The sequence below is a fragment of the Lissotriton helveticus genome, chromosome 1_1 (genome assembly GCF_964261635.1).
Source record: "Lissotriton helveticus chromosome 1_1, aLisHel1.1, whole genome shotgun sequence".
NCBI classification, from domain to species: Eukaryota; Metazoa; Chordata; class Amphibia; order Caudata; family Salamandridae; genus Lissotriton; species Lissotriton helveticus.
The window spans coordinates 154,314,930-154,341,502 of record NC_136057.1 but is presented as its reverse complement, the minus strand read 5'-3'; the positions used below and the strand labels follow the sequence as shown (position 1 = coordinate 154,341,502).

At 47.7% G+C, this 26,573-nt stretch overlaps 1 protein-coding gene across 2 annotated transcripts in view; it reads left to right on the top strand.

Annotated features, from left to right (window-relative positions):
• Window positions 1-7,541: 7,541 nt before the first annotated feature.
• Window positions 7,542-26,573, top strand: part of CDK2AP2 (cyclin dependent kinase 2 associated protein 2) — an 89,191-nt gene continuing 70,159 nt past the window's right edge. Inside the window, exon 1 of one of the 2 annotated variants that reach the window (XM_078659292.1) lies at window positions 7,542-8,081. In XM_078659292.1, coding sequence (XP_078515418.1) covers window positions 7,979-8,081 — 103 coding nt within the window. In that variant the 5' untranslated portion in view covers window positions 7,542-7,978. The other variant, XM_078659291.1, reaches the window with a different exon arrangement.

Sequence of the window (26,573 nt, the reverse complement as noted above, 5' to 3'; positions counted from 1 at the left end):
CAGTGAGTTAAGGAAGTACTGGTTGCAATTAGGTGTGCAGAGTTGTGACATTGTGCAATAACCTTCTTGAGTGCAGAGTTTATTTACAGTAGTTATCTGCTATTTGTGATGTTGCAGAATTCTTGACGGTCCAGAACTATTTACATACTCTTTGTGAGAGAGAACCTTGCTTGATTAATTAAAAAAAGGGCTTCCATGCTTAAATTGTGTGATCTTTGGCAAATATTTTATTTCACCAAAGCTAACTTTTTCTTCATAATTAAGGCTCCCTGTTTTCCGTTTTTACTCATTTTTACAGATAAATACAGACAGAAAACCATTTATTTTCTTATCTGTATTTATTTTTAAATGTGGATAAAAACGGAAATTGGGTTAATGTTTCTCTGTCAGCCGGAGCCCTTATGTTTGATGTGGGATTGGAGTAGGTGGGACAAGTGGTTTTTAAAGGACATGTAGATCTCAGTGGCATTTTGTCCCTTGGACAACTAGATTATTTGGAAAATTCCACACCCCTGATTAACTGTCATCAAACAGCTGAGTGTTAACTGCAAGTATTATGTTAGAGCAATATGTTTTATTGCCCAGTCTTTTATTATTCTAATCTTTCCAAAAGGGTTCATTTGGGTAAAAACAAATTCTTGTTTTTAAGAGAACCTCTAACAATGGGGTCACATTTTGAATTCTGAATTCGTACTTTTCCAGAATAAGCATTGTTAAACTATATTGCCTACTAGTATCGATGACTCCTACACTACACCTTGTAGTCTTGTCTGATGTAACACTTCCAATACACTGATTTACACACCTATGATTGTCTCTGTGCAATGTGTGTATTATGTAAAGTGCTCTGACACCCTACGCTGGTATGAGTGGTGCTATAATACTAAATGAATCAGAGAGCCAGTGGTTCTGGAGACTTGAGGGCCGCTGTTAAAGGGTGCTAGTGAGGGAATCCATGGTAGAGGTGGCCATTGGGGGGGCGCCAACAAACATTGTCGCACAGGGCTCCACCAGTGTTAAAGGCGCCTGGCTTGTGCCTAGTTGAAGTTGGCTGACCAAAGTCCAATTGAACAACCTGCAAAGCACACGTCATTCTTTTGGACTTGCTGCATTTCTTTTAGATATCACGCAAGTTAGAAATCTCTCTGCTTAGCCTAGTGTGCCGCCTGGCTGGTATTTTGTTGCTTCTTTTTGTCTGTGCATCCAGATATACAATACAACAATTAACATTACATCTACAGCAGTAAAATCTTATAATGGTACTATCATTGGAGTCTTGTGCTTTTCTAAACCCGAAGTGTACTTGCCTGTATAACCAATTCATGTAATGGTATGTTTCTAAATTGTAAACCTGCCATAAGACCCTTAACGTGGCGATTTATGTGTGAAAATGCAGTCTTTTCACTTGTTTAAGCATGAGTTTCGAGTGATATTTGGCGCTGCACCCACACGCACGGTCTGGTTCCTGGCGCACATAACCATGGCTGCAGCGCACAGAGACCCCACACTGCCGCACACAGAGGAAAAAAATTAGAGGGAACATTGGTGGTGACCCCAGCCACTTTGGAAGTGTGTGCAGAGGGGAATCATGCAATCAAGGCACCTTGCGGAAGACCACCATCAAAGGCAGTAAAGCACCTGTCACTCGAAGATCCCAAAAACCCGGAACCGCTTAAAACACCGGTGAGGCAAAGGCAGTACCTAGAGGACTCATCCACCAAAGAGGAAGGCAAGTGCTACCTCATCTCCTTTGCCAGTGACCTCAAGCGGAGGCGGCACCCACAACCCATGTGCGCCCTCGAAATTGCCAGAACACAGGTCACCGCGCTGATCAACACAGGAGCATCCGTTAATGTGATGGGGCATCAACAGTACAAGCGGCTGAATCCAAGACCTATACTGACCCCGTCGCATGTTAGGATTCTCACATATGGCAGTCAAACACACCTACCCATCAAGGGTAAGATGACGGTGCAGGTGAAATCAGAAAGCCAAGAAATCACCACAACATTCCATATGGTGAACAGGGAAGCTGACATTCCAGGGGGTAGCCATACAGCCAAAGATCTCAGCCTGGTCACGTTTGCTAATGCAGTCAGAACCCTGCGGACCGAGGATGTTCTAGAACTTGTTCCACAACTGTTCAAAGGACTTGGGAGTATGAAGAGGCCACCGATAAAGCTACACATCGATAAGGCAGTGAAACCAGTCGCCTTGCGACACCGATGCATACCCTTCCATCTCCGACCACTCGTTGAGCAAGAACTCTACAATCTCGAACAGCAAGGGGTCATAGAAAAAGTGACTGGGCCAACACCACGGGTTTCACCCATGGTGATAGCAGGGAAGCCGAAACAGCTGGGAAAATTTGGCTATGCATCGATATGCGCCTTCCCAACCAGGCGATCAAGTGGGAAAGACACCTGACGCCAACAGTCGACAGCAGCCTGGCTTCAGATCAGCCAGGCTGCTGTCGACTGTTGGCGTCAGGTGTCTTTCCCACTTGATCGCCTGGTTTTTGGACCCGTTCAGGGTCCTGCTGGTTCCCCAAGCTAGACCTCAATGCAGGATTCCACCAGTTGAGGCTAGCCAAGGAGAGCGGGTACATCACAACCTTCTTGACCCACATAGGACTACGCTGCTACAAGAGGTTGAACTTCAGAATCTCCTTGGCTGCGGAGATATTCCAGAATGACGTCCGGGAAGTACTATCAGGACTCCAAGGAGTACTAAATGTCAGAGATGACATCTTGATACACTTTGCAACCATAGAGGAACATCACCGTCACCTCCGGGCCTCTCTCCCACGTCTCGCCGAACAGGGAGTAACCCTCCATCGGGACAAATGTCTGTTCTTTCAAAAATCCATTGAATTCTTTGGCTACGTGTTCAGCCAAGACGGAGCCAGGGTAGCTCTCCGGAAGTAGCAGGCCATACAGTGAGCCCCAGCGACAGCATCGGAGACCCGGAGTTTCCTAGGGATGGCCACCTTCTCCAGGCGGTTCATACTGAACCTGGCCACAATAGCTGAACCGCGGTGCGCCCTGATGAAGAAGGATGCTACCTGGAGGTGGGGCAAAGAAGAAGAAGAAGCCTTCCAGAAGATCAAGGTGGCACTCCTGGGAAAAACCACCATGGCGTACTTCGACACCACCCAGATGACAGAACTCCTGGTGGATGCCAGCCCCGTTGGGCTAGGAGCGCTCCTAGCCCAAGAGACAGAGACAGGAAAATGGGCTCCACTCGCGTTTGCGAGCAAGGACCTCACGCCGACAGAAGCCCGCTATTCCCAAATTGAAAGAGAGGCACTAGCGATTAAGTGGGCCTTCAACCACTTCCACTTGTATGTCAGTGGGCACCTCTTCAGAGTGGTGACTGACCACCAGCCACTGATCCCATTATTTAGAGGCACCGCACCACACCCTCCAACAAGGATTGAGTGATGGGAAATGCAATTACAGCACAATCAAACGGAGCTGGTATATTGTCCTGGGTTACAAAACCATGCAGACTTCCTGTCACGGCACCCACCAGACATGGCAGAAGAAAATACTGAGCAGGAGCTGCGAACAGAAGAGTACATCAACATGCTGGCCAAATGGACATGTCTGCGAGCCCTCACCATGGACGAGATCAAAACGGAGACCAGCTCGGACGCCATGCTCCTGAAAGTGATGAACTCCCTACGGAAGGGTTCCTGGAAAGACTTCCTTCACTGCGCCAACGGATGGAACAAGTCGGACAGAGGCCAACTAGGAAAGTTCTGAAAGGTATGGGATGAGCTGAGTGCCACTGCAGATGGCGTAGTGCTAAGGGGCTCCCGGATCATCATTCCTGCAAGTCTCCAGGAGCAAGCCACAATGCTAGCTCATAAGTCCAAGTCCTATGCACACGTATCAAAATGTTAGGTTCTAGTTTCAGAACCCAATGAGTGGGACAAGGTTCATGCAGACAAACGTAATGAAGGTCGAGATCCAGAGTTACGTAAAGAATAGATTTATAATTCAATCTTGATCAGTACATATGAAAATAAACCAGCCGACACGTGTTTCGTCACACCGTGTGGAGGCTGTGACTCTTCAGAGTTGTTTGTATAGTGAAGAAGAGTGGTGAGACGCAAGACGGGTGATAATTCCAACCCGGCTGCGATACGTAGTTGCTGCGGACAAGAGTCTGTGGAGTAAAGCGAATCCCTGCTGGGAGGTATGTGCCGGCAAGGGGAAGACTAAGGACGGATACGTCTGAAGTCACGACCGATCTAAAGTAGAAATGAACTGCACGGGTCGGTGCGGTCCTGATTACGGAATGTCCAGCTAGCTCATGTAGGACACCAGGGGACCGTGAGGATGAAGTCACGGATGAGGGAAAAGGTATGGTTCCCTGGACTTGAAGCAGCTGTGGACACACTAGTGAGAAACTGCAGACTCTGCCAACTCACCAGCAGCCAGGAATCCCCTGCACCTGTAGTAATGGAAGACCCTGCACCATCCCTATGGCCATGGGTGAGTCTAGACTTCGGAAGCTTTCCGGTCGGGCGAGTGACCGCCATCCTGATCGACAGCTACACAAAATACCCGATAGTCCAGGTGATCTCGTGTACATCTTTCGTCCACCTACAACCGGTCCTGGAAAAGACATTCGCAGTCTTTGGGTTATCACATGAGATCAAGACAGACATCAGGCCCCCATTTTAAGTGGGGGAGTTCAAAAATCTGTTAACACTGCTCGTAGTCCACCACCATCGCAACACCCCACAATGGCTACAGGCCAACGATGAAGCTGAATGCTTCATGCGAACCCTCAAGAAGATCCTCCGAATAGCAGTGGCGGAGCAGTCCGATTCAGAAGTGGCGCTTCAAAGGTTCCTACAGTAATATCGTAGCACCCCGCACTGCACGACACTGAGGTTGCCCTGGTCGTGATGCTAGCTGGACTCCGTCGAGACACAAATACCATGGCGGACAATTGGGTCCCCGAGCTGTATGACCCTGCCAACACTCAAGCTCGGGACTTGTGCCCTGCTTAAAGCCCAGTCCTACCAAGTATCACACATTAGGTGTTAAGACTAATGCATTTCAGTGTGGGGGTCTGCATCACTGCACTGAAATGCGTAGTCACGCATTATATGGATAGCGCCTGGCTTGTCTGTTAAGGCAGGACTGCTATTAATTTCAAATTCCTAGTGAAACTGGGTTGCAAAGCTGGTGGAGTGGCAAGCGTACCATAGCGTGCATGCTGCTCCTAGAAGGCGGCTTATGGAGGGTGGCCGAGCAGAAGCTAGCTACATTGTAGCCATTCCTGACACCGGCCGCTGGAAGTCTGATAGGCGGAATCGGGTGTTCTGCTGCTTCGCGGTTGCGCGAGCGGTGGCTAGAATTCTTTGGAGGGAGGGCGGGCATGCAACAATAGTTTTAAAATTAATGTTGTGAAGCCCCGCAACGCCACTGACGTACCCTGTTGGTCCCAACCCCTGGCACGGACCACAGCCAGTGGCCGCTGCAGAGCCCTGCACACCACTATGCTCCACCTGCCTGGTGAGAGGTCACTGTGTCTGAGAAGGGTGCGCAGGCCGGCACAGGACGGAAGGCTGCAGCGCGCTTGCAGTAGGAGTTGTTGCGACCACGAGGCGGCCCGTAACCTAATTGCTGCAGTGAGCCTCACAAAGTAGGTGTGTGTCACAGTGCCCCCTGAAGTGTGTATAATTTCTCTGCTTTTTGGTTTGCAATGGTATTGGTTTTAAATTATCAGTTGTAGCGCGATCATGACCACCTGCCTGCCTGTGCCCTGTTCAGAAGTTCACACACAGTAGTTGATCGGAGTCTGCCAACTGCGTCTTTCAGCAGAGCAGCATTGGATAGCTCTCTGCTGTGGTGTGATCAGTGCGTCCGAAGTAAGGGGGAGGTGGCGGACCAGGATACAAATATTTTGGGGTGTCTATGAGTCGAGGAGTAATGTTGAATTAATGCTGCTTGCTGTGAGTGACCTGCGTGCCTCAGCTGCCAAGTGCTCAGCTACTTATCCACGAGTCAGCTGTATTGACTCTCGTAATTTTAAATTTAGGCACCTTATATGTGCTGCTTGATGCAGGTCTGGGCAGGTGCGAGGGCCGCTTTCGGGGTAATCATGATTTTTACAGGTGTTTACGAGACTCGTTTTAATAGACTACAGTGCTATGGCTGTTGGCTCACATTGATTGCCTGTGAGGCTGAGGCTTGCCCAGTGCCTGTCTGTCTGCGGAGGTGTCCACGATTCAGCTGGCTGTGTTACTTAATTTTGGGGGCAGCTGACAAGGTGTGTTGTTGAGGAGTGTCAGCTATGGCTACAACTGACGGTAGTAGGAAGAAGTGAGCGTAGAATTGTGCCTGTTACAGATTTAACACTGGAGTTAACTGCTATGTTTTAGGTTGTTTATGTGCGATACTCCTTGTGTGCTGTGTTCCTATGACAGTGATACATTTCAATACTTGATTTGTGGCACTTTCAAAGTTAATAGCACAAAGCAGTTATGTACATGCAATGTATTTTATTTAAGTAACGACTCACCTATATGCAATGTGATGCTCTAGAATGGATGTTGAAACACCTGTGATGTTTGTGCAAGATTTACAATGAATAATGGATATCAACAGTGTCATGCCATCCTCACAATCACTTTGTAAAGCCTGTGTCCGCCTTTTTAACCTGCTTCATACATAAATTAGCGTGTTTAGATTTAAACGTTTTGGTGATCTAACACTGCAGGGCCAGAGACCAGAAAAGCTGCATTTGGGTGGAATACGCTGCCTGTAATGAGTTCTATGTGTGCCCCTGCACTCATCTCTGCTCTGACTGGTTGTGGGGGAAAGAGAACAATTGGAGCACAGGGAGATAGGGCTTGACAGTCTGACTTCTGGTACCAAGGTCAAACAAAGCATAACCTGATGCTTAGAGCCTGTCATCATGTTCAATTTTGCACGTGAGAAACTATCACTCATAGTCGTTGAATCAGCCCTGTATTTATCTATAAGGTTTTCGGGGCTTTGGCCCGAAATAAACTTTATTTGACAAGAACATGTTAATCCTTCTATGCTACCACTCTGTTACGGTATTTAGCTGGTCATCCTACACCGAAGGTGAGCGACACGTGGTAGCAATAACCACCACGTCATCGTAGCCAGCAACGCAACCAGCAGCGCCAAGCTAGTCACCCCGTAGCCCTCCCAGCCAGAACTGTTGGAGGCAGCAGCCAGACCTGTCTGGGCGGCGACCTGTTGGCACCCTGTTGGTCTCCAGGTCACTGCCGGGTCCATGACTCAGCACAACCAGAGCCAACAACCTCAGCCGGACTCTGGAGATCTGCCATGACAGTGTTTACAAACCGCGAGACCACGCTCGGTCTCAAAGGCCAATCAGCACTTCCGAACACGCTGCAGAGCAATATGATTGGCCGAGGTCGGGCAAAGACTCCAATCCGATGTCACTTTACATATTATCTGCCCCACACCCTCGTGTTCTCAACTCTCGGGAATATGTTCAACCACGGGGTTGGCTCTATGTGATCCGGAAGTACTGAGCTTACCGATTTATGTCGCCCCTTCTTAGATGAGTGAGGCCCGGCGGAAGTCGGGCCGAGTGCACGGACGGTCCGTGTCTGTAACGGACGGGTGGTCACCGCAGAAGAAGGGGACGAAGGACTCAAGTCAGCCCGCAACCAGAAACTTCGGTTTTATAACACTTCAACAAGGAATTCGTTGGTTCTTCTGCTAATCCGCCAATCAAAACAACCCTTAACCCGACCACCTGTCAGAAGGAAGCAATTCAAGATACCGACCGAGCACAACAGAAGAATACATCAGTTTTCAACGTAATTCAGAATTGGTTCTCCTTTGGAGAGCATATTTATTTAATAGGACAGTCTATCACAGAAGCCAGGCTGGCGCTGGCGGCGACCTTCACCGGAGGGGGCGACTTGCCCCCCACGTTAATTGGGACTCTGGGGATGTCCTACAAGCCCATCGCCCCAGCACCGACCACAGCCAGCAGCACGACAGCCACGACGGGGAGCAGCAACAACTCTGGTCCTGGAACGCCTGTCCCACAAGGTATTGAGCCAATAACATGGTAATGGGGCTGCAAGGACATCTGTTCCTCCAGGTAATGAGCCAATATCATGGTAATGATGCTGTAAGGACAACTGTCCCACCAGATGATGTCCCAATAACAGATGGTGATGGGGCTGCAAGAACACCTGTACCACCAGGTAGGTAATGTTTCTAGACTAGGTGGCAACATTTTAAAGGTGGCAGTCTAAACAGGCAACAACCTATGGCATACTGTCCAGTCCCAGACACCATTCCGCCAGGTAACGACCCAGTTCAAGTGTTGGAGCATCTAAGATTTCTGTGCTACCATACACTTAGCAAGTACAAAGTAGAAGATGCACTTAGGCCATAATTCACACCTATAACGGGCAAGCTGAAGGTCATGAAAATCCACCTGCAATGCGTTCATCCCTGTAATGTCAAGTTACGTATATTGTAACTTCATGTATTTGGTTCTGTACATCATTCAAGTGGTGCTAACATTCTTTGGGGCGCGTTCCTCTTGGTGTTCCAGATATCTTGTACGGGATGTAGAACCTTAGAGGAGAGTGGCCTGGAGTAAGGGTTAAAGCAGGATGTAATGCTAATGCTGTTGCTCTTGCAGTACATTGGTGTTTCAGTCAGAATAAAGTAGTATGCAACAACAATTGGTTCTGTGGGGAGTTGTATTTTTTTAACACATACTTTAATTAATTCACAAATTTTTTATGTAGGTCTAATAGCTCAATCGCGTCTTGGTACTGACCACAAATTATAGGACACCAATACACAAGAGTTTGAAAGTACGGTATATTGTAAATCATGTACCGTAAATTTGCATTTTGCTCCAGTGTTTGAAGGAGAGTAGATTCATTTGCTTCCGTCCAGAGAATCCTAATCGGATCTTGGAAAAATCGTTGCTTCAATTTAGAGCTAGCTCTTGAGCTCATTGTATATACTTCCCTGGTAGGTAGATTCCCAGGCATTTCAGGTGAGAATTGGTTCCTTTTTAGACTATCCGATACCTCATCTCAGGTGCGATACAGATAAGAACTGTAGAGGCTAACACTAACTATCACTACAGGCTTTTTTTCTGGCCCTGTCCTGGTGAAGACCCGATGTGATGATTGTGAACTGCACACATAATGGGTTGTAACGTTGATGTTAATCTTTGGCATTCCCCTAACCTGCCAAGCTATTTCCACTTGTAAATATAGAAAGGACATCTGCTTGGACAGGCATCTGTTGCTTTGGGATACCCTTAAAAAAGAACTGTTTATGTAACCTCTGTATTAGTGTATATGTCAACTGTGATTTAAGTCCACAATTTTTGGTATATGTTTACAGTCGATGTTTATCAATGTTTGTCTCTTAACTCGTTTGCCGCGACGCAAATTCCGCCACAGTGCGGGAGTTCCATTAGGTGGGCAGGCCGCGTCGGCCAACAGACGTGCGCCGCACTACCAAAGTAGTGCTCGCGACGGCTGTTGGCTGACGCGCGTACACAAGGGGCTAACAGTCCTGTGGTATTATGCAATTCAATTCAATTTGATTTATTGTTCAGTCTACCAATTTACGATATCTGAGTTATAATGTACCGTATTTTTAAATTATTTTATTGAAAAGTAGGCATGACACACAAATATACCGTATTTTCAAACTCTTGTGTGTTGGTGTCCTAAAATTTGTGGCCAGTACCAATACGTGCTTGAGTTACTAGACCTACATAAAATATTTGTGAATTAATTAAAGTTTGTGTTAAAGAAATAAAACGCACTACAGAACCAATTGTAAATGCATACTACTAGATTTCCCAGGTTCTGAGAGATATTGGGTCACCCCATTATTATTAATGGTCAGTTAGAATAAAGCTTTCAAGTATTTTATTGCACGTGGATTACTTTAAAATATTGTTGACTAGCTGCTGGAACACCAGGGAACCCACAATGCAAAGATTTTGTGTGTTTATTTTTGGAGGGCGATCCAATTTTGTTCGTTGACAGTGGATGTTGGTGGAATTATTTTATATCTGCATTTGCAGTAGTTGGTGTGGACGACTGTGGCTTGTGCAACTTGGCCGGTGTGAGAAGCTGGCTTGGTATATGATGCACACTTATGTAAGTGGGCACCCGGCACCATTCCAGACAACCCTTACTGTGATTTAGTGGTCTTAGACAACCGTAGAAAGCTCTGAGTGGTAGCTGTGGAAAGCAGCCTTCAGGCTTAGTCAAGAAGGAGTGTAAGGCAGCTTGTTTTACCAGAACATAAACATAGTGGTATAGATTAAGTGAAAAAGAACCACTATGTGTATTTATAAAAATATATTTGTTATAAGACACTCAATACAATGAGTGAGAAGGGGCGCATATAGGTCCAGCATACAGGTCCCAATAAATACAATGTAGCACCAGAGTAGTTCCTGTATGATGGGAAATGAAGGTTGGTCAACACCCTTACTCATTAATGGAGTGTGGGTGTCTCCCAATTTGGGTAGTGGGGACCTCACACACCCATTTGGGTGTCATGCTTCATCATAGGGTTGGCTCCTCGTCAGGCCGGTGCTGCAATGCCTGACAGGCACCCTATGAGGAGCTCTTTGTCGGAGATCTTTTTCCCAAGCCGTTTAGGTGAGGTGCTTGTGAGGGGCCTAGTGGTGTAGATGTGAGGTGGCATGAGGAGAAATAAAATAAGACGAGTTGGTGCTCCAAAATGAATTTTAATCTGCGAGCCCACTCGTCTCAATTAAAACCAGAATAGGGATACCGCTGATTACAATGGTCGGAGGTGTCTATATGTGTATAGTCCTGGTCAACATGTTTCTTGCCCAATGTGTGTGAATCACTCGGCAATTCTTCAGGAGCTATCTTGATGCACTATCTACACGTTTACTGTTTACGGTGTGGGGTTTTATTTCCAGCATGTTTGATACTAAACATGATAGGGTTCGTTACAGCCAGGTTAGAGATGGTCATCGCGTAATGACGCCTGGCCACTCTTAAGTATTGTGATGGCTGATGCTCTTACAATCTGGATGAATGGTCTCAGAAGGTTGTAGGGGTGTCGTGCTCGTGCAGGGGCACCCTGACACTTTGAACCAGACACCCTTCTATCAGCATTGAGAGACCTGCTTTAGGGGTGACTTATAGGTTTTAAGTACAGTGACCTCAGCTATAGGGAAACCTATATCTGTCGTAAGTGGTGCTAACACCAGCTTACACAGGCTGCAATGGCAGGCCGGTAGTTACAGTTTGAGTGATTTCCCCCATGGGTGGCATGATTCAGCCCATGGGGGACCCCTGGTGTACCTATGCCCCGGGTACCTCCGTACCATATACCAGGGACTGATAAGGGTACACAAGTGTCCAATCTGGGATGTACCTAAGTACGTACCATACCAAATTTAGAGAGTCTGGGGTCCTGATTAGCAGGATCCTAGTCAGACTAGTCAGAGCAGAGCACCAAGCAAAAAGTGGGGGTTACCATAAAATCAGATCCTACAGCAGTCTTCCCTCTCTGGTCTGTGCGGCAAATGCAGATCTTTACCATTCGCAGGCTGGCATGGCAGTTGGGCACATCCTTTGAATCGTTCTCTGCCTTGTGGCATCAAGTGCGTGCTGTGCTGTGTGACATTAAGCTCCTTGTTGAGAGTAGCTCTGTCCGCACTAGAATGTATTCGGGTAAGGTTATGCAGTGCAAATTTACGTGCTACCATCTTGGCGTTTCCGATTTGTTGTTATCCTGATGGATAGCTTTGATCAATATGGGCCGTATTATCGTTCTGGCTATCTGTAGGAGTCTATATCTGGACAATACAACAGCACCAGTGAGACAACAGATCTTCTTTTTTTTTTGGGGGTGAAGAAGGGTTGCTACATTTCCCTGTTGTGGTGATATTATATATAAGCCTTGAAGAGAATAGCCATGAGTTCGCAGAACTTTGCCTTACGGCCTCCGAAAGCGCTCTGGCCATGAAATGGGCTGAGTGGAAAGCTTATTTCCTTAACTTTTTAGAAGCAATTGACAAAGAAGGGAAAATGTCTTCTGAGCAGAAAAAAAATTGTTATCTTAGTTTCAGTGGGGCAAGAAGAATTGAAAGTATATGAACAGATGACTAGAGTTTTGGGTGGTGGAGACACTAGTGTGTTTGATGAAGCTTTTGGGGACTTTGACAAATGCTTTGCGCCCAAAATGTGTATTGGTATTATGAGATAAAAGTTCTTCCAAAGGGAGCTACAAATGAATGAGATGAGTGATGATAAATATGTGACCAATTTGGGAAATCAGTTATTCGAGCCAGATAAACATGCAGATGATTTTTCAAGAGAAACAATTGATATGATAGGGCCTTAGCCTTCAGGTTTAAAAACAGAAAAATGGGAAACTCTACATTGCTAAAAGAGGTCCCTCGGTGTTGGGATGGCAGGATCAGGGTAGTCTACACATGATATCGAATCCCTGTAGCCCGGAACAAGTCATGATTGTGGATGAGTGAAAATATTGGTACTGCAATGTTTAAGAAGTTCTCTAATGTGTTCAAGGGGGAAATTGGTAAGTTAACATAATTTAAACACTGTGTAGTTTTCAACACAAGTGTATGTCCCATAGTTCACATGGTGAGAAATATTCCCATTTTACTTGAGGATGAAGTTGAGAACTCAAGAAACTTGTATGCTGATATAATTTAGCCTTTTGAATCTTCCGAATGGATATCCCCAGTTGTGGTCGCTAGACTCATCAATGGGAAGCTCAGACTTTGTATTGACTTGCGTCACTTGAAGAACAATATTATAGTAGATACATTTCCACTTCCCAAGATATCAGAAATGTTGATAGTTAAAGGTGAAAAATGGTGCTCTACAATGGATCTTTTTGCAGCATACCATCAAATTCCATCAGCAGGAAGAAAGTAAGAAATGCACAGCCTTTGTTACCCCGATAGGCTGTTATCAATATCGGTTATCAATATAAAACAAGCATTTACAATGCAACGGTTTCGCCTTTGGAAAAGTTAGAGCTATTGGCATTGTAAATGACAAAATTTGTATTTATGTGTTGGTTTTGAAAACAGATAAAGAAATGGCATTGTCATTTACATTGGCAATAGCTCAAACTTGCGTAAATGCAATGGCTTGTAAAACTGGAGTTGCATATACACTTACAGCCTCAAAATTGATAAAACAATGCCACATATTTGCACAACATAATCATGTTATAGGGTTTACAATTGAAAAGACTTGGAGCATTGGGCAGACCGTTTTTTTAAGAATGGTTAAAATATCTTCTGAAATAGAATCCTACTTGGTGTCCAGCTCTGTCTTTGGTCTCAGGCTGTAAGGCTGCCCTGGTCGTTTGATTTTGCCCACATCGTTCCCATTAAATGGCTGTACCATCACCTTTCTCCGAAGAAGACCCTTCTGTTCGTCCCGATAAGCCTCTCTCTTAAAGCTGGAGGGCATTACTGACCAGCAGATGCCTGTGTCCCCCGGCACAAATCATACAGGGGAGATGATGTGGCGTAACAGCCAGAGGGGGTGCTACTGATGCCCAGAAACACCTTTCAAAACACAGGCGTGGGCAAAACTGGCACTCATGCCTAGTGTCTGTGCGCGGGCAACCCTTGCGTTCTTTGTTAATATGTTAATCTTAATGAATCTCTTCCTGGTCATGGGTCTAGGATTTGTGGTTCTGTGGGGGATAGTCTGCGATTTCGTGGGTCCCATTCGCTGGTATCAGTGCTGGAACTTCTTGCCGCTGCGTGCTGCGGCAAGCCCATAGCTCCTCAAGGAACCCGCGGAATTAATGAATGTGCCATTGAAGGGATTTATGACGATGCGGGGTGAATCCATTTGTTTGACATGAAGCATCTCATTTTTGTGGATGTCTGTGCTCCATGCACATATTTAATGGACATAGCACAAGCAGGGACGCCCTTTAACCATCTCATCAGGCCCGAAGCTCGCCTGATTGATTTCCATATCACGACCATCATTCTGTGGTCGCTGGACATTGCCAGCTCTCAAACCACTGCATGAGGAAGTACATATTTCCATGTGCACCACCGATTGTTGCAGATTCGGTTTCTCTGATGCAAGGCAAGAAAGCAAACGATGGCACAACATGACACTAGAGACCTCTCTGCAGTAAAGAGGGCCACAATTAGGCACACAATGAGAAGAGAGAAACACAGATTGCTAAACAATGACACCCTGCCTTGCACTTGAGTGTTTTTGTAACGTGTTTGCTGATGCTAGTGCAAAACCGATTTGTATTTTGTTTATATTTATTTATTTATTTTGTGCTTGTTCATCGCAGCATGCTGCATTCCAGCCACCGCCGTGTGAGTGGTGTGAAGGGTATGTTCGCAGACTCCCCTTCTTGAGACTCTCTCACAACCTGGCCATACTTCAGGCAAAGATGGCGGTCCCGTTAGGAGCCATTGGTAACTTCTGTGATGATTTCATACTGGTAGGAAGCTCACTGTGCGGAAAACTCAAAGGCGCCCATCCTCCTAGTAATCCAAATAGGGTAAAATCAGGGTCGGGACATAAAATATCGAAATTGACGCCTGGATCCTTCTGTTACCATGGATCGATGTTACTGGATGTCTGTGGTGCAAGAAGCCTTTTTAGGCCTGACATAGAGGCAGCTACAATTGTATCACCAGCCTCATATTTAAAAAAAAACTCATGATCGAAATACAATACATATATACACACATACCTGGGCTTTGGGTCACCCTGCACATCCACTGGTGTACTCAAGTTACAATAACCATTGGTTCTGACCCCCACAGTATAAAGCCTAGGCAAAGGGTCAGCCTACTTCATGCCTTTAGTTTCTTGCCCTGCTGCTCGGTACGTTTTGTTGAATTTTTATACTTTTGCCATTTGTGGGTCACGATCGTGGGTGCATGGTGAGTCCGTGTTGCACAGCGGTTGGAGGCATGGGAACGTCACGGACAGCGGGAGGGGGGACGGGAAAGGCACGGACAGCGGGAGGGGGGGTGGGAAAGGCACGGACAGCGGGAGGGGGGGCGGGAACGGCACGGATAGCGGGAGGGGGGCGGAAACGGCAAGAAAAAGCACTCACCTGGACTTCTTGCGGCGGTCGGCCTGCAATGACCAAAACAAACCTTGCCCCCCCCCAAAAAATAGGAACCGCCCACCACCGCATGACGTGAGCAGAAAGCCTAAAATTCTCGGGAACGCCCCCGAATCTGCTCCGCAATTGACGGACAGATCTCTGTTCCAATGGCTAGCCTCCATTTATGGAGCTAGCCAATGGAACAGAGGGCGGATTCCCAAGCCACATACTGTAAACATTAGATTTCGCCTGCGCCGAAAAGCTGCGCGGTAAGCCGCTTTCGGCGAGGCGAAACCTAAAAAGGGAATGGGAAATCTGGAAAGCATTCTATAAAGGGCAAGCACATTTTAGAGGATGACTGTGACTATGTTTCTCCTGGGGGGTACTGAAGTCGTTTTAAAGGCCGCCAGACAGTGAGTGTGATGTCCTTCCAGGGCCCTTGTTTATAAAAGATAAGGCGGTGGATATTCACAGCTTACCTGTACATAACGCACGGAGGCGCACTGTTCTTCTCCATGGCTGGCAATCTCGAACATTTAAAGTCTGAATGTTCAAAGTGCACACTGTGCACTAACCCGGCCTGAAGCCATACAGACAAGAGGCACAGGAAACCAGTGTACAGTATACCACAGTCCTACCACTGCTCATCAGAAACAAGGTGCTAGTTCAGCACAAGGGGCGTACCTAGTGAGGATCGCTGGAGCATGCTGCAGCCTCCATGCACAGGATGCAGAGGTAGCCACAGGAAACTACTTGTGCACAGTGGCAGTACAGCACACACTGCTCTCGGCTTCCACACAATGGCAGCGCTGGACGCTCTGGTATTGGCTGGAGGGGTTGCTCCTGCGTTTCCACGTACAGCACAATCCCACGTCTTCAGCATAGTGGCAGCACTAGAGACTAGTCTCGGTTGGAGGTGCTGCTCCTGTGTGTCCACAGACAGCGCAGTACCCCAGCTTCCACACAATGGCAGCGCTGGACGCTCTGTTCTTGGCTGGAGTGGTTGCTCCTGCGTTTCCACGTACAGCACAATCCCATGTCTTCAGCATAGTGGCAGCACTAAAGACTAGTCTCGGTTGGAGGTGCTGCTCCTGCGTGTCCATTGACAGCAAAATCCCCCTGCTTCCGCGCAGTGGCAGGACTGCAAGCTCTGGCCTTGGACGAAGGTGCTGCTCCTGCGTGTCCACGGACAGCACAATCCTCCAGCTTCCGCATAGTGGCAGGATTGCAGGCTCTGGCCTTGGACAAAGGTGCTGCTCTTGTGTCTCCACAGACAGACGTACAATCCTACAGCTTGCGTACAGTGGCTAGACTGGGCGCTCTGGTCTCTGCTGGAGGTGCAGCCCTTGCATAGCCACAGGCGGCACAATCCCCCGGCCTCCGCACAAAGGCAGGACTGGATGCCCTGGTCTTGGATGTAGAGGCTGCTCATGTATGTCCACGGAGAGCACAATCCCACGGCTTCTGCACACTGGCAGAACTAGATGCTCTGGTCTCGGATGGCTGTGCTGCTCCCATGGACAGCACAATCCCCCAGTTTCCGCACACTGACAGGACTGGATGCTCTGGTCTCAGATGGATGTGCTGCTCTTGCGTGTCCACGGACAGCACAATCGCCCATCTTCCGCACACTGGCAGGACTGGATGCTCTGGTCTCGGATGGATGTGCTGCTCTTGCGTGTCCACGGACAGCACAATCGCCCATCTTCCGCACACTGGCAGGACTGGATGCTCTGGTCTCAGATGGATGTGCTGCTCTTGCGTGTCCACGGACAGCACAATCGCCCATCTTCCGCACACTGGCAGGACTGGATGCTCTGGTCTTGGATGGATGTGCTGCTCTTGCGTGTCCACGGACAGCATAATACCATGACTTCTGCACAGTGGCAGGACTGGATGCTCTGGCCTCGGCTGAAGAGGTTGCAAATGCATGTCCACATACAGCACAATCCCACGGCTTCAGCACAGTGGCGGCACTAGACACTAGTCTCAGCTGGAGGTGCTGTTCTTGCATGTCCACAGTTAGCACAATCACACAGCTTCTGTACAGTAGCAGGACTGGTGGCTCTGGTCTTGGCTGGAGGGACAGCTCCTGCATGCCACCGGACAGCACAAACCCATGGCTTCAGAACAGTGGCAGGACTGGATGCTCTGGTCTCAGTTGGAGGTGCTGCTCTTGCATGTCCACAGATAGCACAGCCCTATACCTTCCACACAGAGGCAGGACTGGAGGCTCTGGTCTCAGTTGGAGGTGCTGCTCTTGCATGTCCACAGATAGCACAGCCCTATACCTTCCACACAGAGGCAGGACTGGATGCTCTGGTCTCAGTTGGAGGTGCTGTTCTTGCATGTCCACAGTTAGCACAATCACACAGCTTCTGTACAGTAGCAGGGCTGGATGCTCTGGTCTCAGTTGGAGGTGCTGCTCTTGCATGTCCACAGATAGCACAGCCCTATACCTTCCACACAGAGGCAGGACTGGATGCTCTGGTATCGGATGGGGATGCTGCTCGTGTGTCCACAGACAGAACAATCCCCCAGCTTCCGCACACTGGCAGGACTGGAGGCTATGGTCTTGACTGGAGGTGCTGCTCCTGAGAGTCCACGGACACCATCTCCAGGGATTGACGGCCTGGGCTGTACTTGCTGCATGGGCTGGCTTCTTAAAGAGAAGCGCACTTGGTAGGTTTGTGATGAGGGGCGGCAGGCAGCCCCTGTACTTCGGCTGGTGTGTGAGACACTGACAGCACGTAGATGCCCTCGCAGGCTTCAGGGAGTCAGTCAGGTGCTATATTTAGTACTTCCGGGGATAGGGAAGCAGCAGCTGCGGCAGGCCAGGAGCTCGTCAGCACTATAGGGATGAACACAACAGCAGTTTCAGCCCGAATACCCAATCTGCCGACTTAAACACACACTTTGATACAACAGGTCTGTGGGTCAATGTACAAAGACATTTTTTGTCAAAATTAATGAGGCTCAACTCCTACAACACTTTTCCATTCAAATCTGCGTAGTCATATTTGTCTCATTTCTAATCAACACTTCTATTTATCAACAGCTATAACTACATCACAAGACCAACCACGATACATGAATACCTTGGAAAGTGGTTTGGACATGAGCAGTCCTTTAAAAACAAATATTTTTTATGGAAGGATTATTCAGAAAAAAACATTCATCTGATGCTTCACTGACAGAGGGGTGTCGAATCTCATGCAAAAGGAACATCTTTCCTTTCAAATATCAACTTATTACGAACTGCAATTGGCGATCACCAGATTTTACACACAGTGATGATTCATTAGCCAGACTTTGATAACACCATCTGATGAAGCCATGTGAGACAAGTCACGCCCAGTCTGACCAAATTAAACAAGCATTTACAATGCAATAGGTCTCGCACGGACATTATTTTGAGCTATTGACATTGTAAATGACATTGTTTTCTTTTGTAAAACATAAATAAAACGCATTGTAATTTAATATGGCAATTGCTAAAAAAAGTTTAAATGCGGAACCTACTGCATTTACACCAGTGTAGTCACCGTGCTTTGTCTGTCTGCCATAACCCCTGGGGAGGTGAAATAGCTCAGTGGGTTACTGCGCCTGCTGCAGCAGCCTAACAGTCCGCAGTTGTACATCTAGGCCTTGCATGACCCACTTTCAGGGACAGGTTGGCGGAAGTGACTGGGTTAAATATGATGTATCCGAATTGTGCCTGATTTAGAAAGTGTTTATAAGCAGGTCTGCGTGCTTGTATGTGACTCTTTCGGTGCTTTTCTAATGGATTCATTTGTGACTGTTTCTCTGATTTTACATTGGATTCTGTTTGCGCCCGTTTCTCTTAACCGTCTCTTATTATTTCATTGTTTTGCGTTTGTTTCTCGGTTGAAAGATTTTTTTTCTGATTGTGTGTTTATCTCTTGACCGTGAGATTTTTATATGGATGTTTCTTGATAATTTATTTGACGTCATGTGATTTTTTTTTTTTTTTTTCTCCGATTGTGTGGATGGGCATTTCTCGGTGTTTTTTGCCCATGATTGTCGGAGACAGTAGCCAGCACTGCTGATCAGCTAACAACTCTGAAAGATAACATCTCGGGGTGGGTAGTGGGTGGGATCAAATGCCGAGACACACCAATAAACAGACAAAAGCTTACACACGCGGAGGCACATGAAAACACACAAGCATGTGCTTACACACACCCACAGAAACATGCATATATATGAAGGCGCGCATCCACACAGGTTTACATACACATTGGCACGCGAAAGCATGCAGACATTCACATATGTACACGCACGCAGACACGCACACATTCACAGTTCACAACAAGCACGGTCAGTCAACACGAGCAGCAAGGGCACTCGCCCAGAAATCTTCCCTGCTCCGTGCAGCTCCAGTCAGACCTCTTGGCTGTAAAATAAAGGGTCTGCAATGAAAGTGGGTGGCGTGCCAGGATTTAAAGGCGCAGGCCCTTCTAAGAAGTGCTCCATGTTAATAACCAGCGTTGGAATTAGTAGAACTGTATTGTGATTAGCGCAGACCAGAGCGTCTTACTTTGTGCTTTTAGATACGGTGCTGTAGCACAGGGCGGCCGAATTTACAAGCGGAAGTAGGAAGCAAGGCGAGCTGATGCTTCTTGCTCAGCTCATCCGCTATGAAGCTCTGTAAATTAAACGTTAAAGAGCTTGATTGTTGTCGGCAGAGTGCAGAAGCCATTTATGGCAGCCTACTTTGTTTTAGCTGTGGGCGCCATGCAGGAAACAAAGAAAGGCACGCGACCTTCGCAAGGAGCTGCCATGCTGTGATGAAACGCAGCTGAAAATTAAGTGAAAGCGCTTGTTCCGTTGCCGGCGGAAGCCATTGAAGACAGCCTGTTGGAGTTTAGCTGCAGGTGCTGGTCTCCTCCCTCGCCTGGCGCATCTCCGTCCAGCCACCTTGGCGGCCCTCTCCCCCAAACACCCCACGTCGTACGGCTGCCTAACCTCCCTGGGCTGTCTGTTCCTCAGCTCCAGATTCAGCCTCTTCTTCCTGTTCCTGTTGTCTCGGAGTGAGGGCGCAGAGCGAGCCAGCAGTCCGCACGGGTTGAGGGGCGGGTAAAACAAGCTATCGCCATTGTGTAACAGCAGATGCACGTTTACATTGCACTTTCTCCATAATAAAACAAGGAGGGTCCATCCACTGCAATGCCTCCTTCCTGACCTTCCAGTAAGGAGAACGAGGCAACGCACGCACACAAAATAAAACAAGTCAGGTCCCGGGCCGCGCTGTGATTGGCTGACGTCATGGGGGTGTCCCGGGCCGGCAGCCAATCACAGCGCGGCCCGGGAATGACGTCACGGGGGTGTCCCGGGCCGGCAGCCAATCGCAGCGCGGCCCAGGACAAAGGGGCGGGGCTTAAAAAACACCGCGAAACGCCCCCGAATCGCGTTTTCAAGAGAGAGCGCGATTGACAGCCTCCGTCTCCCAATGGCTAGCCTCCATTTATGGAGCTAGCCAATGATAGACAGGGGCGGGTCATCACCCGACATAGAACTCAAGAGGTTTTGCTAGCGCATGCGTACTTCGTACGCATTGCTAGGCAAAACCTAAAAATGCATTTGGGTTTGCATCGGCTGCTGCTATACTTCAGAGGCTTAAGTATCAGATATTTGCGAAAATTCAAAATGTAAGATGTTTCCAGGGTTACATCTTGATTTTTGGCAAGAATAGACAAAAGCGTGATGAGATTCTGGAGGAACTGCTGAGTACTTTTGAGTGAAGAGGCTAAACTATAGAGTATTCTAAGTGTAAATTTGCTATTCAATCAGTAACCTATATAGGACATGTCTTGAGTGAAGAATGAGTTTCTACTAAACCAGCCTTAGTCGAGGCTATTCAAAATGCTCTGCATCCCTCGAGCAAAGATGAAGTGAGGACTTTTCTTGGCCTGATGAATTCTACTCTAAGTTTGTGAAGGTGTTCTCACACAGGGTCTAAAATAAGTAACTCTTAAAAAGGAAAAACAACATTTTTGTGGACTCCGGAGTGTCAAAGGGAGTTTGAATGCATAAAAAGCTATTGTTACAGCTCCTGCATTGAAATGTTTTGACCCTGATTTGGAGAATATCATTACTGCTGATGCTAGCAATAAGACATTTGGGGGGTGGGAGGTACAATCTAAAAAAGATGCTGCAGGTAAAGAAACAATTGTTGCATATGCTTCAAAAAGGACAACAATGGAGTTGTTACCAGCTTTTAAGCTTTCAACATGCAAATCCTTTGTTTTATGATAGTGTCTGGATGGTCTTGAAGGGTCTTGAATTAAGCTTTATTGTTCAATTACTTAAAATTGTTACAATATACTATTTTTTTTACAATAGTCTACCAGAGAGAAGGAAAAAAAAAAGTTAAAATCTCACACAACTTGCTACGAACTGTAGAAAAGTTTAAAACATAAAAAAAAGTTTATCCAAACTGGCAATAAAGTGCAAGTGCATAAAACTTTGTGGAGAGTATTATCATAGTTTCTCTTGCTTGAAGCCCAGCTGGTTTTGTTTTTGTGACTCAGATTTCTGTAACAAGGCTGCCCGGATTGATTCTGTAAATTTCCCTAACCGTGCGGCTATTTGGGCTGTTTTAGCTGAAAAACACAGGTCTGAGACTTCTCTGCATCGTACTAGGCCATAAGACCTGCAGATGGGAAGAACCAGCTGGTGCCGCTCGCTAGCCAGCTTAGGACAGCAGCACAGCAAGTGGAGCCAGGATTCCCGGTGATAGCTGCAAAGACGACATGCTGCTAAATTGTCCTTCCGGGCCCAGGCTTGGTTAAAATCCACGATGGGCAGTGCAAGCAGTCTCATATAGGCGATTTTTTTCCGGGCTGGGTCTGTCAGTGTTTGCTCAAAGTATTGCTGTGGTTTGCCGACTGTATAGGAGGCGTCCAGTGCAGAGAGATTGGGATGATGGTGTAAACTTTCCAGATCTCTTTCGTAGGAACATTTCTTTACCTGTGTGTTCACTGTTCTTTTCCACGCGGTTACCGGAATATTTAAACTGTGCACATTTTGAGCATCTATTTCTAGCGTTTCTATGGCTTCTGCCAGCTGAATCTGCCATGGAGATCGGCCTTCTTCAAAGATTGTTTTAATTAGCCTTTTCAGAGCGTTTTCTGGAGCTCGCAGGGTGTTGATATAATATTTTAGAGTATCCCCTAAGCAACTGATGTCTGGACGGATGAGGCCCAGCTCCAACCTTACTCTTGCTTTCCTGGCCTGTCGTGGGAGTTCTAAAACCTTCTTATAGGCAGAAATTTGATGGTTTGTCAGACACTTGGTGAGGGCTCCGGGAAGGCTAGGTGGTCGTAGTTCAGAGAGGGGATTCACTTTGCTTTTAAAACTTTCAGGATGGGTTCGGCAGTCGGACTCTGTAGACGTCTGTTGAGATTTCTCAGGCTGTATATAATGCTGGCCCCCTTGCTCCTTAGATGTTTCAGATTGGCTGTAGGTTTGGCCCCGTCCGATAGCCTGAGACCAAGATAGTTATAAGTTCTGCATGTTCTAATTTGCAGGTCTTCTAGGCGCCATGGTGCTGTCTTCTTTCGATGGTACTTCCCAAAGATAATTATTATTATTATTATAAACCGATAGATTGTTTTTTTTGGTTAAACCCATCCAGAGCTTCTAGGGCTTTCTGTAGGCCTGTCCTGGTGTGGTCCATTATGACAGTGTCGTCTGCATATTGGAGGATTTGGAGTCACTCTTTCCCCAGCCTTGGGGTCAATAGATTTGCCCCCTCCAGAGCTTTGCCTAGATCGGCTGTATAAAGATTAAAAAGTAGCGGGGCAAGGACGCATCCTTGTTTGAGTCCATTATTGGTTAAAACCTTAGATGTTACAGTCGTTTGACTGATTTTGACACAAACCCAGGTCCCCTCATGGAGGGCGATTATAGCCCTTAACAGTTTTTGAGAAACGCCCCAGGAGACCAGTTTTTCCCACAGCATCCCGCGGTCAACTCGATCGAAGGCTGCGCTGTAATGGACAAAACAGCAAAGTAAGGGTAGTTGAAATGGCTGGGTCGCTCGGAGTGACCGGTGTCCCAGTGCTAAGGTATTGTCTATAGTAGAGCTTTGAGGCCTGAAGCCGGTTTGAAAGAGGGGGAGGATGTTGTTATCCTTAACCCAGGTTTCTAGTTCTTTCAGCAGGATTCTGGCATATGCCTTCGCTTCTATGTCCAATAGGGCAACAAGCCGGTAGTTTTCGGGTTTCGTACGGTCCCCTTTTTTTATAAATGGGAAAAAGTATTGAGCCTTTCCATGACAAAGGAACAATAGAAGTGGCAAGTGTATACTTAAAGAGTGATGTTAACTGTTCTGCCCAGAAACCTTGAGAGGCTTTGAACACTGCTGCAGGGACTCCATTGGGGCCTGGGGCACCATCTGTTCTCATTAGGTCTCGCCTAGACGAAAGCAAAAAGCGAAGCTTTTTGCTGTCTAGGGCGAGACAACTTATGTAGCCACTTCTGTGGGAATGTGTACAGCAAAGTGTTACGAGCTTCTCCTGGCGGAGATTTTATCTCGTGGGCGCGCACGTCGCCGTGGCTCATATTTCCATGCGCACACAGGCAGCCCCCACACCCCTGCACACAGATTACACAGGCACACGCTGCAGCCCCCTCACCAGACACACACATACAGACACGCACGCATACACACGCCGCTGCCCCCTACCTTCCCCCCCTGCACAGACACACACCCCCGCCCCATGCATCGTGAGATCTGCCATACCTTCAGGGGAAGGAGCGAGAGTGGCAGCAAAACCGGCAGCTTCCCCCAGACCGGGGGCGCATCCCCGCCAGCCTCCGCCAACATCGCTGAGGGCTGCGGTTGCAGGCCCCCGGCGTAAGAAACAGGCCCCCGCACACTGGGAATCGCAAAAGGGGACGAGATCCATGGCGCTCGACGCGGCACAGGGAGGCGGTGCGCGCTACGCCTCCGTCGCTGGCTGGAACGTGTGCTCCGCAGCCTCTCGTGAACACGCCTCCTTCTGGTTGTGGGTTCAGTGATCGATGCAACGGAACAGGCTTGCCGATAACATCTGCGGTCTGCAAGGTGATCGGCTTGTATTTATTTATTTCCCCCTCCACTTTTTACATTACTTTAAAACGCGGCGCACGCTTTAGGCATCCCGCTCACTTTATTTATTTATTTCCCGCTCCACTTTTCTCGTGAAGCCCAACGCTCCATTCCTCTCCCTTCTCAACATACTATGTTACTGGCCAGACACGTGCAGTAACAGAGTATGTTGAGAAGGGAGAGGAATGGAGCGTTGGGCTTCACGAGAAAAGTAAAGCGGGAAATAAATAAATAAAGTGAGCGGGATGCCTAAAGCGTGCGCCGCGCATTTGCAATGCAATAGGTCTCTCATTTATGCGAGTCTGAGCTATTGACATTGCAAAGGACAATGCATTTTATTTACATTTTAAAAAATAAAAGGCATTGTCATTTGCAATGTCAATAGCTCAAACTCGTTTTTTTCGTTTTTGAGACGCGCTTGTTTGCTCTATGCTGTGGTCTGGTTCCTTCGCGGCAGAGGTGAGGTTTCATTCCTTTGTGTCCAGGAGCACACATGGTAAACGGTGGGGGCCGTCGCCTGGTCTTTGGAGACAGCCATTTAGCATACCCTGTACAGCTCACTGCGCCCATCAATAATTCACACCCACTCCTGCTGAAGCAGTCTGTTGTGTCCATAGCGCTGACAGCCCCGTGCCCTCAGGGCATGCCTTACATGCTGGCACCCTGTTGTGTTCAAGAGGAGGAGGAGGCGAGCAGGGACATGGCTGAGGTGCGAGGCACTGAATGGAGAACGCAGGGTCTGCCCAAGGTCACACATGACAAAAGGAAGAGGGATGAGCTTGCGGCGTTCGCCATAGTCCACACTTCTATCTTAACGTCACAGCTCCTGCACACCCCACAAGAATCTTCCCCCCCCCCCCCTCCACCCATAGCCAGCAGCACCTTTACACCATCACAGAGTGCAGCGCGCAGCACCCTCTCCCACAGCCGGCGCCCTACATCACCCGCCACTGTCACCACCCCTCCACACCCCACAGCAACACCCTCATCACCCGCCACTCTTACCACACCCCGCAGCAAGTCCCCCTTCACTGGCAGCACTCTCACACAGTCACCCGAGTGTAGCGCCCAACACCATAGCGCTGACAGCCCCGTTGTGGAAAAGTAAATTTTGCCATGTTCTGTGTCCCTACGTGTCATCCATCATATGTTATGTGTGCATGATTAAATATGCATATGCATTCCCCATGTTCGATTAATGACGCAATTACAGTTGTGTCCACCTCTAGTATGCCAGTTTCTAGTCCTCGTGAATACTACGAATATCAGGCCTATGTAAAGCTACGTTGCCACGTTTCTCAGTGTGCACGTTATTCTATTGTAAAGTTCCCGTTTCTAGGCCTCAAAAGGGCCTGGACACCAGATTCAGCTCCTGTCTCCTGACACTTCGCTGAGGAGCGATACAGCCCCCACCTGTATCCTCGACCCTTCACTTACTTCCTGCCTCGCAGTGCCCGGCCCAGCCTGGCTCAGTCTCTGAGTCTGCCAAGAATATGTTATGATTCCAGTTATCAGTTCAGTCCTCCTTCTCTGCATTCCTAAGCTACTGAACTGCATCAATAGTTTCCGTCATTGTCTAGCCTTCACGTCTCCACGTTAGAGAAATACTGCATTTAATGGTCATTTAATATTCTTCATCACGCACTACATGTAGAATAATGCATGGTCCAGTCTTAGAATCAAGTTAGCCTTTCCTCTCCTAACTTCTAGTTCCTATCAACATGTTCTCTAAACATCAGATACTAGATACTGTTTAGGTACATGTCGCCCTGACTCTCCAGACTTCAGTCTCTGCTCCTAGCACAGAGTTCGAAGCCCCCAGCTTCTCCTAGTAACACGTCATTGCCAGTTTGCGCGCACCATCAGGTTAGAGGTCCCGGCTCCTCAGGTAGCCCCCTCCATGGTTTCCGCCCCATTCATGACATATTCTGTTACGTTTGCATCACATGTCTATGTATACGCCCAGTTACACCTACTTTCGCCCTTATCTTTCGCGACTGCTACGCGTCACGCCTTCTACTCCACCCACTGCTACGCCTACTGCAATGTAATGCTATGTGTTTGCGTTATGTATATATGCTCATGTATTGTTATTAAAAGTCAGCGCGCTCATCCCAGATCCAGCCCCAGCAGCTGCTGGGCCCTGTCATCCTATTCCTATGCAGGTTGTCCTGTTCCTGTCCTTATGCTGTATTAAACCTGCAAAACTCCTACTACCTCGAATCTTGACTCTTATTTATTGAGCTATCTGTTATGATATATGTCTAGTCAAAAAGAGAGGTATTATTTATTTATTTACCACATAATGGCGC